At 50.0% G+C, this 19,730-nt stretch overlaps 5 protein-coding genes across 5 annotated transcripts, besides 1 other annotated feature; 4 read left to right on the forward strand and 1 right to left on the reverse strand.

The window, feature by feature from the left end:
- Window positions 1-19,730: part of a sequence feature (contig 1.32 1..435990(1)) that runs on past both edges of the window.
- On the forward strand, window positions 3,983-4,933 carry ANIA_02116 (uncharacterized protein; the record flags this gene model as incomplete). The annotated part of the gene is made up of 1 exon (XM_654628.1): window positions 3,983-4,933. One exon carries the CDS (start codon window positions 3,983-3,985, stop codon window positions 4,931-4,933), a length of 951 nt encoding a protein of 316 aa, XP_659720.1.
- ANIA_02117 (uncharacterized protein) lies at window positions 5,794-6,416 on the forward strand (the record flags this gene model as incomplete). Its single annotated transcript, XM_654629.1, has 2 exons — window positions 5,794-6,248; window positions 6,389-6,416. The coding sequence occupies 2 exons, from the start codon at window positions 5,794-5,796 to the stop codon at window positions 6,414-6,416; spliced, it is 483 nt and encodes a 160-aa protein (XP_659721.1).
- On the reverse strand, window positions 8,454-9,467 carry ANIA_02118 (amidohydrolase family protein; the record flags this gene model as incomplete). The annotated part of the gene is made up of 1 exon (XM_654630.1): window positions 8,454-9,467. The coding sequence occupies one exon, from the start codon at window positions 9,465-9,467 to the stop codon at window positions 8,454-8,456; it is 1,014 nt and encodes a 337-aa protein (XP_659722.1).
- On the forward strand, window positions 10,687-14,628 carry ncr1 (sphingolipid transporter; the record flags this gene model as incomplete). Its single annotated transcript, XM_654631.2, has 3 exons — window positions 10,687-10,951; window positions 11,015-14,465; window positions 14,525-14,628. Exons 1-3 carry the CDS (start codon window positions 10,691-10,693, stop codon window positions 14,626-14,628), a joined length of 3,816 nt encoding a protein of 1,271 aa, XP_659723.1. The 5' UTR covers window positions 10,687-10,690.
- On the forward strand, window positions 15,364-19,148 carry ANIA_02120 (karyopherin kapJ; the record flags this gene model as incomplete). Its single annotated transcript, XM_654632.2, has 3 exons — window positions 15,364-15,409; window positions 15,475-17,803; window positions 17,996-19,148. 3 exons carry the CDS (start codon window positions 15,364-15,366, stop codon window positions 18,900-18,902), a joined length of 3,282 nt encoding a protein of 1,093 aa, XP_659724.1. The 3' UTR covers window positions 18,903-19,148.

Raw genomic sequence — 19,730 nt, forward strand, 5'->3', positions numbered from 1 at the left:
TTGACCCGGGGGATCCGCGCTGTCCGGGTACCCAATTGATTGCCAAACATGATAAAGGCACTCTTAAAGCAATAAACCTGGGGTTTGTTCTGGGTGGCCAACGTTGTGGTGTTCCGGTGAGTGGAGGATACGCCGCAGTCAGTAATTCTTCACCGCATTCTTTATTGCTACAAGCACAGTTTGAACATGCCCGGACCCGGTTTCGCTCCCCAGTCCTATTCTTGATGGTCCCCGTCAATATTAAGAGACTGGCAACAAGGGCAGATTAATTGGTTGTACTGGATAAGAAGGGGGAGAATTCAACCTGAACCGGAAACCAGCAGTGCGGACTGGGGTCTTCGTACGGACTAGTTTCATTGAGAGCCCCCAGGTATAGCCGTCAGCCTCATAAGTGAGCAGAAGAAGATCGACATGGACGATCTCCAATGAGGAGAATAAAAAGACCAATGACCCCGTCACATGCTCCCCGTTGAGCAGTAGAAATCGGCTAGCCCTCACCAAGATACATTTCCTACGAACACTGACGGGTCAGTTTGCACATGAGCCCAGTTACATGAGCCCAGTTTGGTGTTAGGGCCGATAGTCTGAGTCTTGAGCCAAAGCGATTCCGTAATATTGGTTAAGCGGTGCCGTCCGCTGCAGCTGCTAGGAGTCATCCGACGAACTCACTTGAATGCTGTAATATCCAATCCAAATGAGCCAAAATTCCAGATTCTGAACCTGCAGCAGACAAAAAAAGAACCTTTCGCGAGTTCAGCACGCTGACACGGCGCTCCAAGTTGTTGAAGGATGCAGTGACATCGTCCTAGGACGCCTGACACCCGTTTGAGTCTTGTCTACCTATAAAGTCAGGTTGTAAGGGAAGATTATGTGGATGATGAGGGCGGTGGTAAATGGCAATTGGAGCTGTAGCATGATACGATTTCATGACAAAGGTTTCTGTGGCGGAGTGAAAAGGGTAGAATTGTCCATTTGAATTAGCGGCAGCTGCCAATAAGTCGGAGCAGGGCATTTGAGCTAAGTGAGGCTGGACTTTAGGTAGCAGGGAAACAGTGATTACAAGAACTTGCACGACTTATCGTTTATGTATACTACCCAGCAGGCCTTTGGGCTTCAGGAGCTGTACCGTACTGTTGGCGGAAATGCAGAGGTAGTATGAGTGCTGATCGGCCGTACGCTCTGCTTGTTCTGGGAGTTAACTGACACCTAAATGAGCATTGTTGCTGTTAATGGCCTCACTGGAAATGCTATGATGACCTGGACAGCTCATCCGGAGAATATTTGCCGGCTGAACAACCCAGACTAATGCCCAGATATATACGAAATGCGCGAGTTCTGGTTTGGGGCTACAATGCTAACATCTCGTCCACCACTGGACCAACTAGCTCAAATGCTTGTGCATCAACTTGAAGCAGATTGAGATGTGTGCACTTTCTAGTCTTATAATGGGCTATGTTGGATTTCTCATGACTGACCCGTCACAGGTTCGAGGATGCGAGTGGGAGACCTTTGATTTTTCTTCGCCATTCGTTAGAAGACATCATAGTGAAGAGGGTATGTGGAAGTTTTTTGTCCTTCTTATTACTGTGGCGAGCTGCGGCTGATAATACCAGGCCTTAGCCTACTCTGCGAGCCGGAAATCCCCAAGATTAGCACATATTCACTCTATCCACACAAGTACCTAAGCGATCCTCTTTCGGCACGCCACATCATGCGTAGAATAAGGCTCGCCTCTTCCGAACCTGCGGAAAGTTGTTCGCCTCACCATACCAAGCAACGTTGCATATCTTGAAGACGGCATTGTGGATGCGCTCAAAGATGCATATCAACGGCGAGGATGAATATGAGCTTACTATTTCTTCACATTTGCTTGCCTGGGAGGCATACCATGGTGCGCTTGTAAAGCTATCCATTCCAACAAAGCTCCCACGAATCCCAGAGAGTTCGCGGCCGGGCGGTTGTATATCTACGGGTTGTATATGCGTGGACATCGATGAGTTGGCGGCTCGCTTGAAAATTACGTTTTCGTTGAGAATTACGTTTCCCATACTCGCAAGTACCTCTATTGAATGCGGGCAGTATTTTTTCAGCAGTCAATCCTGCATTGACGAGAAATCACAGGGTTGTAGAAAAAGAATGGAGAGGAAGCCAAATACTGTCTCTGTGCCTTAAATGGTTGTAGTCTTCCAGCTGCTTATATCATCTTCCTGCTTGTTCTTTTAAATTGATTACTAGTTGAGAGCATGGCAGGTAACCACACCGTGAAATCCCTCAGTGGCAGACGAGTCGTGGTAGCGGGCTACTGAACAAGGCCTTCTCTACCAGAAAGGCCGGTAGCAGTAACTGAAGAGCAGCATCTATACCCATTTGTTTTGTGTCAGTCTGTAGCGTCTCTACGTTGATCAGAGAAAGTTGGCACAGAATTAGGGAACTGAATGAGCAATGTGAATGAGCGAGCTTAGTTGACAAACATGTCCCGTGCATAATGATTACCTGCGTATCACCTAAGGCGTGGTTTAGAGTAGGCATCTTAGTGCTTCTACTGCTACTTCACTACTGCCACTCGCTACTGCTGTTATTTTAGGAAAGAGGAGACTCGAAGCTACTAAACTAACAAAATCTTGGCGAAATTACTTCTGGAGTACTGCTGGAATAAGAGAAGCGTACTGTACAATGGTAAGAGGGTCCAGGAGGATGAGAGCAAGAAAGGGTGGAGGAACATCTTCTCAAACCATTCCAGCGAGGCAGCAGTGGCTCAGGTTATAGCCTTGCCAATACCTGTCTTTTGCGGCATCTTAACGCATCTTACCCTTAGTTCCTTAGTGAGAGCTGAAAAATGATGCCTGCCGAGGTAGAAACAGTGTAAGTACAGTGTGAGTATATGTGCTATGGTGAGCAATTAAGCTGCCAGGGTGAGCGGGTCACCTGCCTTCCCAGCTCACTCTCTAAATGCCACTCTGGATAAAGCTGGCAGAGGACTTCGCAGTACTTGGAGATTTACAATAGCCTGCCTAGGTAACTCAGCTCTGGAGGGTACTCTGTGTGCTCTCCTACTGGTACCACACCCTAATGCATGAGCTCATTCCTCTGAGGGGAGAAATCACGTATGTATCCTCATTCCCCCAATTATCAGAACCATCATCACTGTATGCATTATCTTTTATGCATTACTGATTCAACAGATATATTCAATCCACGATCCCTATTACTCGAGCAAAGTGGCACCAAAAGGCGGGGTTATCTGTTCATCTCTGACTGGATGTCACAAAGACTGAGACCAAAGTATGACGGCAATAGAATAGCACTCGATTCAAAGCGACTCTCAACTCAGATATTATGAATCTTAATCACAGCTTACTCGAAGGCACCATAGCTCTTCAAGATTGCGTTCCCCAATAGATATAATAGAGCAATTCCCGCAACCACTACAATCTGACGAATCGGACAAGGGCTAGGATGCATTTACCTATAGCAAGCCAGTTCAGCTCATGGTCTACTCAGATGACCGTAACCTACGACTACGACATGAGGCAGGAGCCTCTGTCTCTAGAAAGTGCCCGCAGCCCAATCACTTAATCCCCTATTCCGAAAGCATGGCCGCTATGAACAGTCGGTATCCGAGAGTCGATCCGGAATTAAGGGCGTTATTTGCAACCTGAATCTAACCTTGACCTCATGAACAAGCAGGAATATTGCAGGACAGATCGTCCTAGTCTACAACTGCCCGGGATTCGCGATCGTAGTCCGTGGACTGCCTTGATGGAATTAAGCTGGCCGTTGTGTTATGAGATAAGTCCGTAATCTCCGTCCGGTAGCTCCACGAAGCATGTACTGCCCGCTCTCTGGGCTGTCGTGCAACACAATCGTCTTGCGGTCATAAAACCCCATCCCTATCTTCTCTCAGGGCTTTGTTTGGGTCTCTCCATTGCAAGCTATCACTCTGTATCTTATTCCTCGCCTTAGAGCCTGACTCGTTCTCACCATGTCACAAAAGGTCTTTGTCACCGGCGCAACTGGCTTTATTGGCCGCAAGGTCACAGAGTTCGCCGTCAAAGAAGGGTACAGCGTGCGCGGTCTCTCACGACGTGAAGAAGGCGATGCGCTGTTCGAGTCGCTGGGCGCGACTCCCGTCCGCGGTGACCTCAAGAATGCAGACCTTCTCACAGAAGAGAGCAGAAACGCCGACATCGTCCTGCACCTTGCGTTCGATCACGATTTTACCAAGCCGTACCAGGAGCTAGTTAACACTGACATTGCCGCTGTGACCGCCCTTGCCAAAGGCCTTGAAGGAACCGGCAAGCCTCTTGTCGTTTCGAACGGGACAGCCAACGTCGCGCCCGATCCCAATGGAGGCGAGACCGACGAGGATGCCCCGTTAGCAGACCACCTTCTTACCAACCGTGACGGCGCCGAAAGGCATGCGCTTTCGTTTGTAGACAAGAGCGTGCGCGTTGTCTCCATACGGCTCCCGCAGTACGTCTACGGTCCTGGTAGTACAACCGGCTTCGCCGCGCAATTGATCAAGCTAGCGATCAGATCCGGCGAATCCGTGTACATTGGCGATGGCGAGTACTGCTTCTCGGATACATACGTCGATGACGCTGCCAAACTGTACCTTCTTGCCGCCAAGCACGCAAAGCCCGGAGACGTCTTCAATGGTACTGGGCACACAACCACGACATACAGGGCCATGGCGACTGCGATCAGCGAGCTCGTAGGAGTACCCGCTCGCTCTATTACTCCTGATGAGGCAGTCGCTCGCTGGGGCCCGTTCCTTGCTGGATTCATTAGCATCAGAAACCGTGCGTCGAACCGAAGGGCTGTTGAGCAGCTTGGTTGGAAACCTGTTGGACCGGGGCTGCTATGGGAGGTTCGCAACGGGAGCTATGTACCTGTGGCGGAGAAGTTCAAGAAGGAGGCTTCTGCACAGTGATTGGGATCTTTGGCACTTTGGGTGCTGCTCCGTCTCTTTTGGTATATCAAGCCTAACTTGCGTTCCGAATGTCCGTTCAGACAAGATACAAGGTTCCTAGGACCATATATCAAGTCAACACAGTAAATGCTGCTTAAGACTGATTTGACTTAGATACGCGAAAGATGAGAGGTGCCAACGGCTTGTAACCTTACTAACTCGGTGCTGTCTTCATGGCCTCCCATTTAATTTTCTTACCATAGTGAATAAAACCAATCAAGCTTGTCTAATTGGGCTCTTGATATAAAGATTTTCTTGGTGTGTTCCACCGTCCTTATGTGGGTTGTTACATCCTCTGTTGCCTGGACCGTCTGAAAGCTGCTTGTTGAGTTACTGTAGATGTTCTTTTTTGCCCCGTGAAGGGATACGAATATTTGCGTCTGGCCCGGAGTTTTCGAAGAATTTTGGGGTGGGAAGACGTCGAGGTTTTATTGTTCTTAATAATTTGAGGATGCAAAAGAACGCTGCTAACATAAGTAGCAAGGTGTCTAGGCTAAGTTGCCCTAAATCTATCGAGGTTGAGAATGCAGATACAGTGATGTGCAACGAATGGTAGCTGCGGCTATTCAGGGTTCTGATTTGTTGCTGAGTCGAGAACGAGAGGTTTTGCTTCTCGTTGTCGTCTAGATTGAGGCATTTGTTAATACTGCGGTGCTCATTATGAAGGGGTACGCTTTCTAGCAACACAGTGAAACCCTCAGCCTCTCACTAACACAGCCTTCCTTTTCATATTTCCTCTGTTCTCGGCCTCTCGTTCCTTCCTCTTCCTAAGAACAAGACAAGACTTTTTTAACAACAAAACTCCGTTCTATCTTTGCAAAATGTGCATCCTCCAGCCGTTCCTCGACTGTATCTTCGGGACTCGTCCTCCCACCACCAACACCGTCAACGCCACCTCCTCTCGCTCCCTAGAAAGCATAGCATCGGACGTTGTCACCAAGATCCTTACCGCCGACTCCCATGATACTCTCCACAAGGAGCTCAATGACCAGATCTCCACCACAAGCTGGACAGAAGCTCTCGCAAAAGCGACGCTAAAGGGTCTCGAAAACGCGATCAAGACCGGAGCGAAGATGGCAAAGGCTGCAGCTGATGCTGTAGCTCAGGCGAAAGAAGCCGCAATTGGGTTCGCAACTGAACACCCCGTTTACGCGACGCTTATTGCCCTGGGCGTGTTGGCTGTATTGACGCCCTGGATACTCGAGGTCCTTGGATTCGGAGAACTAGGACCCATCGAAGCGTCTTTTGCGGCCAGATGGCAGAGTCTTTACAGGGGGTACGTGCCGAAGGGAGCGTTGTTTGGGTATTTTCAAAACTGGGAATGAAGTGGCACTGGCTGTGAGGGGGTGCTCTTGTTTGACCCCGCTAGGAATTGAAAGATAATGCTTGGGCTTGAATATTCGGTATCTGTTGCAGAAGTGAGAAACTAGCGTGTTGTGCCTGAAGATGAGCTGTGTTAATTGAGGATATCCAAGTAGAATATTAGCACCGTTATGCACGATGGAATCTTGAGAAAAAAAAATGGAAGTCTTGCAGGTGTCATGTGAACCTGTCTTGAATCGGCCAGTATTTCGGCTTGCACAGATTTAAGCTCTCGGCGCTCACAGCAATTAAACACTCGACGAAGAATTCAAAAACAACATTTAGGGCTAAGTATGCCTTTCGCGACAAGCGCCCGCGGCCAAGCCCTACGGCGAAAACGATCCCATATGATGCTCAATCCACATCCCACACGTTCCCCTGTCCAGACCCAGAATGTGGCAGCAACGTTCTTCTTGCCTCTCCCTCATTTTCAGAATTAACATTACCGTCCTCCAACCCCGGTCCCGAGAGCCGCTGCGGATTACGCCCATTCACATGAAAACGCGTACTCATCCAACTCGCCCTGCGAGATGAGAGTTGTGCAAAAGCAATCTACGTTGAGGGCCCGCTTAGCATTTTGTCCAGAGTATAACATTAATGCGCGACTGTAACTTACCTTAACGAGTAGACCTCCCACAACAGCTGCGAAAATCATCCATGAAACCCCCCTTTGCGAATCTCTCCAAGGCTCTATACAAGCCCGTCGATATCCCATTTGCAGCTCACAGGCGTTATCATCGTGCGCCCGGTCCTTGAACGGCCATGCACGATCATGAATACTCCTTAACCCGCAGCACTGAAAGCGGTCCTGGATTGTGCGGATCGCATTTGCGTTCTTTTGCTGGTAAAAGGACTGCCATCGACTTTCGAGGTGACAGGGGAGTATCTGGGAGGGGAAAAGATAGGAAAGTGCCAGTGTGCCAAGTGTCGTGAGGAGGATTGTGTGGATCTGGGATGAGAGGGGTAGAATCAACCTAGCAATATTGGTATTGGATTCGTTGTTGAAGACGATTCGGAAGTTGGCAAGGACAAGGAGGGCGACGGGAGTGAGGAAGGTTGTTGTGATGGGGATCCAGGTTGGGAGTGGAAGGTAGAGGCCTGTGGTTCGGGCCCAAGAGATACTGGCTGAGGGTCAGTTTAACAAGATTCTATCTTGTGATCAAGTGTGATCATTAGGGTGGGCAAGCTCGTACGCTCCGAAGAGAAGGGAAGTGACCGAAGCCTATTGAAGAAGTGGTTAATTACAGAATTGGACAGTTGAATGATAGCTGACTTGCCACAAGAAGTAATGCGTAAAGAGCCAATGATGAATCGCACTTGAAAGGCATTCTTAACAGCTAGTTTGGATGTGAAGAGCCGAAACTGATGGACGGTGAGGAAGAGAAGAAGATAGACGGTTGTTTGTTTGTTGGAAGAAGGCGGGGTATATAAACACGCATATGGTAGCCTGGCTTCGCAATCAGTCTCAGTCACTGTTCCTGCTGACCTATCACACTCAATGCCCTTATAGCACTGGAGATAAGTATTCTTAGGAATCTACCAAGTTCTAACAACTTCATCTGTTTGCGATAGAAAGCGTGCAGGTATCTAGTCTGGGCCTATGCAAAGACGGCTGAAGATGTAATCTTGGTAAAACAGCTGGCGTCGCTGCTTGAGTTCAATATTGAGAAGTCTGTATCCTCACTTTACCTTGGAGTTCATGTTGGATGACTGTTTCAGTCTGAATTGACCATTCGGCATGGCAGCTATGCCTTTCATCTGACCTATAAAAAGGTGTATAGTTCTTCTAAGAGTTTTGCGTTATTGCAGTCTCTCTAGGCTTTACTGATACTACAGCAGATTCTATTCTCTTTGCCACAGATGCGGGAATGATAAATATCCAACTAGAGTCCATCTGCCAACGGAATACCCTTCACCCTCTGATTGTTACTGCGCTTTGTTGGTTGCGCGAATTATGCTCTAACTCGCCAGACATTTTTGGATGGGCTGGCCGAGTTTACGATGGTCTTCAGATAGCATCCGCTTAGGTTCATCTATGTTCTAAAATTCTCCGAGCTCAGGCATGCTCCTTCATTCTTTGTGAAATCATTATGATTGCGTCTGCTCAAAATTAATGGAGTTAAGAAACTGGAAGGGCATTCAGTTTCAATAATTGAGCCGCATTTCTCCAGCGAATGCCCTCCAACACCTCTTCAGTCACCATCCCGCTCTCCTCCAGCTCTTCCAACCACTTCAACCCATCGGCACTCTTTGCAAATGGATAGTCCACGCTATACATGATTCTATCATGTTTTGTATTACGCAATATACAAGCCAGCGGATCCAACGCCCAATTGCCACTCGTCGTCAACCACAGGTTCTGATCCCAGACTTCCCTGAACGATCTCTCCTTTCCCCACCGCGATGACACCCGCTCTATCCTCTGAAGCATGTAGGGGACCATCTCACCCATATGCCCGATAATAATTTTCAACTTGGGAAACCGGTCGAAGACCCCCGCTGCATACAGACGCAATATATGAATCGCCACGTCGCCGTGCCAGCCGAATCCAAATGAGAGGATAGCTGTATTCACGTCCTCGGGAATGTTGGAGGAACGGTACGCTGTGAAAAGTTGCTGGGAGGGCCAAGTCGGATGAATATATATCGGCACGTCCAGCTTCGTCGCCTCATCCCAAAGCACGTCGAACTCCGGCCCGTCATAGTATAGTCCGCCTTCTGTATGACTGTCCACGAGCGCCCCGACAAAGCGTATCCCGTCAAGCGCTCCTGAGCACATACGACGGAGTTCCATTGCTGCCTCCTGAGGTTCATGCATTGGCAGCTCGGCGAACCCAGCGAATCTTGTTGGACAAGCACGTATGGCTTCGGCAAGCTGGTTGTTGGTCTCTCGGCATTGGGCGGGAGACAGGTCACCCGGACCGTGGGATATTACTTGCATGGTGACTTGCCCGTGGTCCATGTCCGCAATGCGCCTAGGTCCAAGCTCGGTGAAATTGTCGAAGAGCCCAGGGATGGCTCGCATTCTCTCGTTGAGCGCATTTGGAGATGCGAGGGCGGCGCGCGAGAGGAAATGTTCCTCGAGGGCGATGATCGGTCTTGCGATCAATTTGGTTATTGAGTGAGGTGGCATGACGTAGTAGGCGTTATTTTTCGTTTTTTTTCAACATTCTATGATGAGGACCAGTGGAAGAGTTGGTGTTTTATACTGATTGATAAATATTCCACAGCTCCGGACACTACCGCTGCTAACTCCGCCAAGCTCCGTCATGATGCTATATCCGTTACCCCCGTTTGTTGTGTAGGCACCAGCCAAATAGATAGCTTAACGATTGTTGTGGATGTATCGCTAGATATCGATCTTCTCCGGAACACTGTCAGGCCAAGCATGGATCAGATTGAAAGAACAATATAGCGGATTTTGTGTGCCAGATTCAGGCCAATTTATCCAAGCCACATTGAGCGTGAGCAAGATGTCAAATTGACTGGCAAGTAAGTTATTGCCATACAATATATCCATAACTTCTCCAGGCCACTGCCCGAACGAGTTTAAAGTCCTTCGCCAATACTGTTAGTCTTGCGGCATGCCATACACAACGAGTACAAGGCTTACCATGAACAGAGTGGGAAAATATGACTGAATGAGTGCTATGAAGAAAGTTGTATATATCGTTTCCCTCATGACTGTATAAACATTACAACTACAGCTTGAAACCCCTTCTCGCTTCTAGGTGCATTGGGGGGTGTAGCACGGGACTATCGATCCTAAATAATGGTTCGCTTAAAGCTTTCGTGCAACAAGTATTCCAAAACTTATACTGGATTTTTGTCCTCTGACTCGCAAGCCACGCTACGATTACAGTCCAAGTGACAAGAGAGCCCTCCCAATGGCAAGAAGCTGCTCTGGGTGTTTTAATCTCAACTTCTGCGAGGCATGCCACCTTGAGCGTGTTGTCAGAAAACAAAGCAAAGTTCTCGAAATGTAAGCTCTATTGTGTTGAGCATCCTTAATCTCAGAAGGACACATATATCAACTAAATGGAGGACACACAAGACCTGCTCGAGACTCGCCGAGCAGTCCGGAAATTCAAGCCCTAACTAACTCACGTGACTATGGTGGCTTCGGCCTCCCCGACCGCTTACGTAGCTCTTGGCACGATCATGGGGTGATCCGATCGTCATTCCGCCTGAGCGCCCTGCTTCCGGCACACGAAGGCGACCACACCATCACAAAAGGACCATCCAGAGTCCTGTTATTCTTTCCTTTATCCCCTTCTGTTATCTCTATAACTTCCTACATCTTCTTGTGTTGAATGTACATCCAATAATAGCGCTTCAAGCCTACCCCTCAACACGATGCGGGGACTCCGCTTCATCCCCATCGTCGCAGCCCTGAGCTTCCCCGCGCACTCTTTTGCCCAGGGGAAGACAAGGATTCATGAAAATGGTCGCTGTGCCATTCGCGGTCATTGTGGGAAGCAGTCGTTCTTTGGCGGAGAGCTTCCGTGCCCTGATAATGATGCTGCAAGAGAGCCGGAGGCTGCGGTGAGGGAGAAATTGGTGAACCTGTGCGGCGCTAAATGGCAGGAAGGGCCGGTATGCTGTGAGGAAGAACAAGTGAGTTATAGTACAAGTGAGAATCGGTATTCAGGAGCTAATCAGTTGTCTCTGCGATACCAGATTGATGCGCTTTCGAAAAACCTTAAGCTCGCTGAAGGGATAATCTCCTCGTGTCCTGCCTGCAAAGATAACTTCTTCAACATATTCTGCACCTTTACTTGTTCGCCAGACCAGTCGCTCTTCATCAACGTTACCAAGACTGAGAAGGGAAATTCTGGGAAAGAGCTAGTTACGGAATTGGATAATATATGGTCGGAGGAATATCAGAGCGGTTTTTATGACAGCTGCAAGAACGTCAAGAACGGCGCTTCGGGTGGCAAGGCTATTGATTTTATCGGAGGGGGCGCAAAGGATTACCAGCAGTTCTTGAAGTTTCTGGGCGACAAGAAGTTTTTGGGAAGCCCGTTCCAGATCAATTACCACACAGAACCTCCGGAAGACTCTCAGGGTATGCAGGCACTACCGATTCACCCCAAGGCTTGCAATGATGCAGATCCAGCATACCGTTGCTCTTGTGTTGATTGCCCCGATGTGTGCCCCGAGCTTCCTGCAATCAAGACCGAAGAACATTGCCACGTAGGGCTTCTCCCGTGCCTGTCGTTCTCCGTCATTCTCATATATTCGGTTTTCTTACTTGGCGTGGCTGGATTTTCAAGCTATTTCACCTATAGAGAACGCAGGTACCGCAAGCCTGAACGGGTGCGACTTCTACAGGACCCGAATCCGAGCGACGACGAAGATGAGGGCGACATTGTTCACGCTGGTGGCCATTTGGAATACCCTCATGGATATTACAAACTCAACTCTATGCTCGATACAGTGTTTAGTCGTATTGGGTCCGTTTGTGCTCGTTTCCCCGCGTTGACGATAATATCAAGCGTTGTTGCGGTTGTATTATTGAGCTTGGGGTGGCTGCGGTTTGCGGTGGAGACGGATCCGGTCCGTCTCTGGGTGAGCCCTACTTCAGCAGCAGCTAAAGAAAAGGCATTCTTCGATGAGAATTTTGGACCGTTCTACCGCGCAGAGCAAGCATTCCTCGTCAATGACGACGAGACTGGTGATGGTAGGGTTCTTGATTACGACACCCTGACCTGGTGGTTTGGCGTTGAGTCGCGCATTCGCCGCGTAATCTCTTTGGACCGTGGATTGTCATTGGATGATATATGCTATAAACCTACCGGCGATGCATGTGTGATTCAGTCTGTTACTGGTTACTTTGGTGGCTCGCTGTCGAACCTGGACCCAGATACCTGGCAGGATCGTTTGACGCATTGCGCCAGTTCACCCGGCGATGCCAGCTGCCTCCCGGACTTCTCGCAACCTTTGAGACCGGAGATGATTTTAGGCGGCTATGAGGATTCAGGGAACGTTCTAGACGCCAAGGCTTTGATAGTGACCTGGGTTGTGAACAATCATGCTCCGGGCTCAGAAGAAGAGGCCGAAGCGATTGATTGGGAAGACACTTTTAGAGGAATATTCCAGGTTGTCCAGGAAGAAGCAAAAAACCGTGGTCTCCGTGTCTCTTTTACCACAGAAGCGAGTGTCGAGCAAGAACTGAATAAGTCAAGCAATACTGATGCGAAAATTGTCGTTATCAGCTATATCATCATGTTCATCTACGCATCCCTAGCTCTGGGCTCTGTGACGATGACATGGAGATCGCTGATCAACAACCCTGCTAATGCTCTGGTGCAGTCCAAGTTCACCCTCGGCGTCGTCGGCATCGTCATTGTTCTGATGTCAGTGTCCGCGTCAGTTGGGCTGTTCTCCGCTGCAGGCGTCAAGGTCACATTAATCATCGCTGAGGTGATTCCTTTCCTTGTCTTAGCTGTTGGTGTGGACAATATATTTCTCATAGTCTATGAATTTGAGCGCCTAAATGTCAGTCATCCGGATGAAGAGATTGACGAGCGCATTTCCCGAGCTATTGGTCGCATTGGTCCTAGTATCTTTCTCTCCGCTATTACAGAAACCGTCGCCTTTGCGCTGGGAGTCTTTGTCGGAATGCCCGCAGTCAGAAACTTTGCCATCTACGCAGCGGGTGCTGTTTTTATTAATGCTGTCCTGCAGATTACGATGTTTGTTTCTGTTCTCGCCTTGAATCAGAAGCGCGTCGAGAGCCTCCGCGCGGACTGCATTCCCTGCTTGACTGTGCGTAAGGCTCATTCTGGTATGCCTGAGGACTTGGCTTTTGATGACCAGGACAGGGAAGGCATCCTCCAGAAGTTCATTCGCAAAGTTTATGCGCCTCTCCTTCTTAACCGCAGAGTGAAGGTAGTGGTGGTGATCACTTTTCTCGGCATTTTGGCCGCCGGGCTGGCTTTGACCCCAGAGGTGGCTATGGGCTTGGATCAACGTATTGCATTGCCGAGTGACTCGTATCTGATTGACTACTTCGATGATCTGAGCGAATACTTTAATAGTGGTCCTCCGGTATACTTTGTCACTCGAAACGTGAACATCACCAAAAGAGAACACCAGCGGCAACTTTGTGGCCGGTTCACCACGTGCGAGGAATACTCACTGCCATTTGTGCTGGAGCAAGAGTCGAAACGGTCGAATGTGTCTTATATAGCCGGGGCCACTGCCAGCTGGATTGATGACTTTTTCTACTGGCTAAACCCGCAACAAGATTGCTGCTATGAAGATGGCAAGCTGTGCTTCGAAGGTAGAACACCCGGTTGGAACATCAGCCTGACTGGTATGCCAGAAGGCGCCGAATTCATCCACTATCTTGAGAAATGGATCAAGTCGCCCACGGATGCGTCATGCCCTCTCGGTGGGAAGGCGCCATATAGCAATGCCCTCGTTTTTGACCCAAAACGCATCACGACCAACGCAAGCCACTTCAGAACTTCCCATACTCCCCTGAGGACCCAGGACGATTTCATCAAATCTTATATCTCTGCTAGACGCATTGCTGATGGCTTATCAGCAGAGCACGGGATTGATGTGTTTCCTTACTCCAAGACGTACATTTTCTTCGACCAGTATGTGTCTATAGTACAGGTCGCAGGTACTCTGCTTGGATCTGCCGTGGCAATTATCTTTGCTATTACCTCTATTCTGCTCGGCTCTGTTGCCACAGGAGCCGTCGTGACAGCGACGGTCATTATGATCGTGATCGATATAATTGGTTCCATGGCCATATCCGGCGTCTCACTGAACGCCGTCTCTCTCGTCAACCTCGTTATTTGTGTGGGCATTGGCGTCGAATTTTGCGCCCATATCGCCAGAGCTTTTATGTTCCCATCGCGCAGTATCATGGAGATCGTGCCCTCAAAATTCCGCGGCAAGGATGCGAGATCTTGGACAGCGCTCGTGAATGTAGGGGGTAGCGTGTTTAGCGGCATCACCGTTACCAAACTTCTCGGAGTGTGCGTTTTAGCCTTTACCCGGAGCAAAATCTTTGAGATCTACTATTTCCGGGTATGGTTGGCGCTGATCATCTTCGCGGCCACCCACGCTCTCATCTTCTTGCCCGTTGCGCTTAGCTATTTTGGCGGAGACGGTACGACTCCTTGACTTTTTTTTTTTCTTCATCGACATAAGATGCTAACAAATTGCTAGGATACGCTGACCCTGAAGCCAGCGGGGGGTTAGAGGAGAACCTTGCGTCGAGAAGTTACCGCTCCCTGTTGGTTGACGACGATTACGACTCAGACGAATATTAGCTGCGCTGGTTCGCGGCTAGCTAACACATCTGTAGCGGTAATCACCCTTCGTATATGATGCTGAGGCGTGAACCGTGTTTATATAAGCCGTTCTCCTGTCTGTTCAAATAGTATCAAGAGTCCACTACTAGTTTAGAGCTGGATCTCATGTTGTTCGTTAGTCATTGGAGAATTCACACCACTGTTGGATACCACGGTAGTAACTCCCGGCATACTTAGAAGCGGCCCCGAATTTTGGCTGGCCGCCATGCATAAATTTCCCCTATAGACATTGTTGACGCTAGATTCTGAGGAGGTATAACGCACATGAGCAGACTCGAAGCAGGATGGTATACTAAAGCGTTAGCTATCCGATTAGAAAATAGCATTTGTGTTTAAGGAGAGCATAGCATACCTGCAAACATAATGCCAGAAGAGAAGTATGTGGGGGGATCACATGACAGAGCCAAACATTAGCTTCTCCTAATTTTTTTTTTTTTCTCGGCCTTTCCTCCTTTAGGCCCCTCCACAACAATCTTCTTTTCCTCATTCTCCCCTTTTATTTTCTTTTGCCTGTTATCTTTCTTTTGTTCATACTTGTGATACCCCTTGTGCTGTCTGTTTGTGTGCAGACAGCCATCTAATCCCTTACGAGGTCCTTCTACGCGTTGTAGAGGACAAAGGGATAACAACCCCGCTTACATCTTGTCTCTTAAGAAATTCTGAAGTAAAAAAAAATTTGCACATTCAATCATCATGGACCAGCAACGATTCCTGCAGCAACTGCAAGTCGTTCTTAATCGTGAGTACAATCTATGCATAATATGTGCAATGCGTGCATGGAATATGTCGCTAACCTGGTCACAGCTACTCAGGGCAACGTTAAGGAGGCAACTGGGATTCTTCAGCGCGAGTACTACAAACACCCCGAGGCGCTCGTCCTTCTCATTCAGGTTGCGACTGGCCATGATGACGCGCAGTTGAGGCAACTCGCTGCCGTGGAGGCTCGCTCCTTGGTTGGCAAGCACTGGGCTAAGGTTCAAGCTGGCCAAAAGCCTGCTCTCCGCGAACAACTCCTTCGCTCTGGTGTCAGCGAGGCCAACGACCTTGTCCGCCACTCCGTCGCTCGTGTTATCTCAGCTGTCGCCAAAGTCGATTTGGAGGATGGCGAGTGGGCTGACCTGCCCAACTTCTTGATGCGCGCGGCCGACGGTGGAAACAAGGATGAGCGTGCTGTCTCGCTCTATATCCTGTTCACTATTCTTGAGACCCTCGGAGAGGGCTTCGAGGAGAAGTTCCAGGATCTATTCACTCTGTTCGGCAAGACTATCCGTGACCCAGAGAGTGCCGATGTCCGCATCAACACACTCCTTGCCCTGAGCAAATTGGCCATGTACCTCGACTCCGCTGAGAACATGGGACCCGTCAAGGCATTCCAGGACCTTGTTCCTTCCATGGTCGCTGTTCTTAAGGACGCCATCGACCAAGGCGAGGATGACCGCATCATGCAGGCCTTTGAGGTCTTCCAGACCCTGCTTGGTTTCGACCCTGCTCTCCTCACAGTTCACCTGAAGGATCTCGTTCTCTTCATGAACGAGATTGCCGCCAACACCGAGATTGATGAGGACACCCGTACTCAGGCTATCAGTTTCCTGATGCAGACCGTCCAGTACCGCAAGTTGAAGATCCAGGGCATGCGTCTTGGTGAGCAGCTTGCCCGTACCGCTGTCCAGATCGTCACTGAGCTCGGTGATGCAGCTCCCAATGACGACGACATCACCCCTGCTCGTTCCGCTCTTGGCCTCCTTGATATGCTTGCTCAGAGTTTGCCGCCTAGCCAGGTGGTTGTTCCCCTACTTAACACTTTGGGCCAGTATTTCAACAATGCCAATCCAGACTACCGCCGTGCCGGTATCATGTCGCTAGGCATGATTGTTGAGGGCGCCCCTGATTTCATCAGCACCCAGATGAAGGAAATCATGCCCATTGTTCTCCAGCTCCTTGCTGACGGCGAGCTCAAGGTTCGCCAGGCCACCCTGCATGCCGTTGCGCGCTTGGCCGACGATCTTACTGAAGATCTCAATCGCGACCACGAGAAGCTCATGCCTCTGCTCTTCCAGAACCTTGCCAGCGCTATGCAGGAGTCCAAGGGCGAGGAGGAAGGCCCCACTGTTGACATCATGAAGGCTGGTCTCAGTGCTATTGATGCCGTTGTTGATGGACTCGACGAGAAGGACGTTGCTCCCTACCAGAACGAGCTTGTCCCCATCCTTCACCAGCTCTTCAAGCACCCCAACTACAGAATCAAGGGTCTCGCTGCTGGTGCCCTTGGCTCTCTCGCTTCTTCTGCTGGCGAGGCGTTCCTCCCCTTCTTTGACGACTCTATGCACCTACTCCAGGAATTTGCCACCGTTAAGGACAGCGAGGAGCAGCTTGACCTTCGCGCCAGTGTGACCGATGCCATGGGTGAGATGTCCGCTGCTGCCGGCCCTGAGCGTTACCAGGCTTACGTTGAGCCTTTAATGCGCGCCACTGAGGAGGCTCTTCACCTTGGACACTCTCGTCTTAAGGAGAGTACCTACATTTTCTGGGGCGCTATGGCCAAGGTCTACGGCGAGCACTTCGCTACCTTCCTTGACGGTGCTGTCAAGGGTCTCTTCAACTGTCTGGAGCAGGATGACGATGACCTTGAGCTCTCTCTCGGTGAGGCCGCCAAGGACCTCATTGGCCAGGAGGTGACCGTTGCCGGCCGCAAGGTCAAGGTTGCCAGCGCTGAGGACGACGATGACGAGCCCGTCGGCGAGGATGGCGAGATTGAAGACGTCGATCTTGACGATGAGGATGACTGGGACGACATTACCGCCACCACTCCTCTAGCCCTCGAGAAGGAGATTGCGATTGAGATCATTGGTGATCTCGTCACGCACACCCGTAGCGCCTACCTTCCCTACTTTGAGAAGACCATTGAGATGGTTATGCCTCTTGTTGAGCACCCTTACGAGGGTGTCCGCAAGGCTACCATCAGCACTATGCACCGCTCCTATGCCATGCTCTTCACCATTGCTGAGGAGTCCGGCCAGATGCCCAAGTGGAAGCCCGGTCTTCCCCTCCAGGTTGAGCCCGCCAAGGAGGTTAAGAAGTTTGGTGAGATTCTCATGACTGCGACCATCAAGATGTGGACTGAGGAAGATGATCGGTATGTCAACTTGAGCTTTATTTCTATACCCTTCCCAAAATCATATGATGAAAACACTCGTTTAACCCAGCTCACTTTGACGCACAAGTTGCGATTGATGTGAAAGACGTTTATCTACTCCTGATGATTCATTATTCTGCCTATTATTTGTTACGTGGCGTTTTGTGACCACTGCTAACTCGCATAAACCAGATCCACTGTCGCTGACATCAACCGCAACATGGCTGAGAACCTCCGCTTCTGCGGTCCTGCTCTCATTGCCAACGAGACTACTTTGCACAACGTCATCCAGATGATTACCGACATTATCACCAAGAAGCACCCTTGCCAGCTCGAGTTCGCTGAGGAGGATGTTGATGCTGGCGAGGAAACTTCTGAGTTCGACTGGATTGTCGTTGATACCGCCCTTGACGTTGTCTCCGGTATGGCTGCTGCTCTTGGCGAGAGCTTCGCCGAGCTCTGGAAGGTATTCGAGAAGATCGTCCTCCGCTACGCCGGCAGCACCGAATCCATTGAGCGTGCCACTGCGGTTGGTGTCCTTGCCGAGTGTATCAACGGCATGGGTGCTGCCTCTACCCAGTTCACCCCTGCCTTCCTCAAGCTCCTTGTCCACCGCCTGAGCGACGAGGACCCTCAGACCAAGTCCAACGCAGCTTACGCTGTCGGCCGCCTCATCGAACACTCGAACTCGCCTGAGGTTGTCAAAGAGTTTCCCACCATCCTCAGTCGTCTCGAGCAATGCCTTCACCAGGATGTCTCCCGCCTCCAGGACAACGCCACTGGCTGCTTGTCTCGCATGATTCTCAAGCACCGCGAGAGCGTTCCCATCAAGGACGTCCTTCCCGTCCTCGTCAACATCCTTCCCCTGAAGAACGACTACGAGGAGAACGACCCCCTGTACCGCATGATCTGCCAGATGTACAAATGGGAGGACCCGACTATCCGTGAGCTCACGCCGCAGTTCCTCCCCGTCTTCCAGTCCGTCCTTTGCGGCGATACCGACCAGCTAGAGGACGAGCGCCGGGCTGAACTCATCGAGCTCGTCAAGTGGCTGAACCAGATGCAGCCTGGTGCTGCCCCCTGGGCTGAGCAGCTGTAATGCTGTAACGCGCTTCGCCTCGCTTGCTATGATGAGTTACGGACGCCAACAACTTAACGTAATGGATACTGGATAGACTGGACATGTTTTGGACGATTACTAGAAAGATACCCTAGCGCCGGGCCGGTGAGCCTGCGCAATGACCACGGACTGCCACAGTGTATGGGCTATGGCAACGACTTATGATGGAAGATAACAGAAAAGTTTGTATATACTGTTAGAATCATGTCTTTCCTTATTTCCTTATAACCAGATTGTGTGCCTGCCTTCTCTCCTTTATGGCTGCCTACACAGTGTAATCAAATAGTGAGGCAGATGCTAAGCCCGCGCTATTATTAGCTCGCGCCTTAGTACTGCCACGTGAGCATTCTGACCGACCCACCGCCTTTCTTAAGCCCTGCGTCATCGTTCCCGTTTATCTCGATTCAATATTCTCCTTCGATTCATTCCACGGTTCCCTGTGGCAAACAATTTAAGCTGAGCTGATCCCAACCCTACCTTCTCACGCTCAGAAAACCAACAAAGTGCACCATGCCCTCCATCACGACACCCCTGAACTGGACTCTCCCTTCCTCGGGCTCCAGCTCCGGCTCTTCAATCACCAAGCCCATCAAGACTGTCTCTAAGCCCTGTTTTGGCTGTGACTGCGGGGATACCGAGTGCGATTTTTGTATCTGTACCGTTATGTGAGGGGATAGCTAGGTATGGCGTCTGTATTCCCTCTGGGCATGAGTTGAGTAATTAACAAGAATTTTGTAGTTGCGCGTTCTGGTTCAGCTGGGTGGATGGCGGAGGTAGTGAAAGCAGTGGACAGTGTCTTAACAGATG

This window comes from Aspergillus nidulans, chromosome VII (assembly GCF_000011425.1).
Source record: "Aspergillus nidulans FGSC A4 chromosome VII".
Lineage (NCBI taxonomy): Eukaryota > Fungi > Ascomycota > Eurotiomycetes > Eurotiales > Aspergillaceae > Aspergillus > Aspergillus nidulans.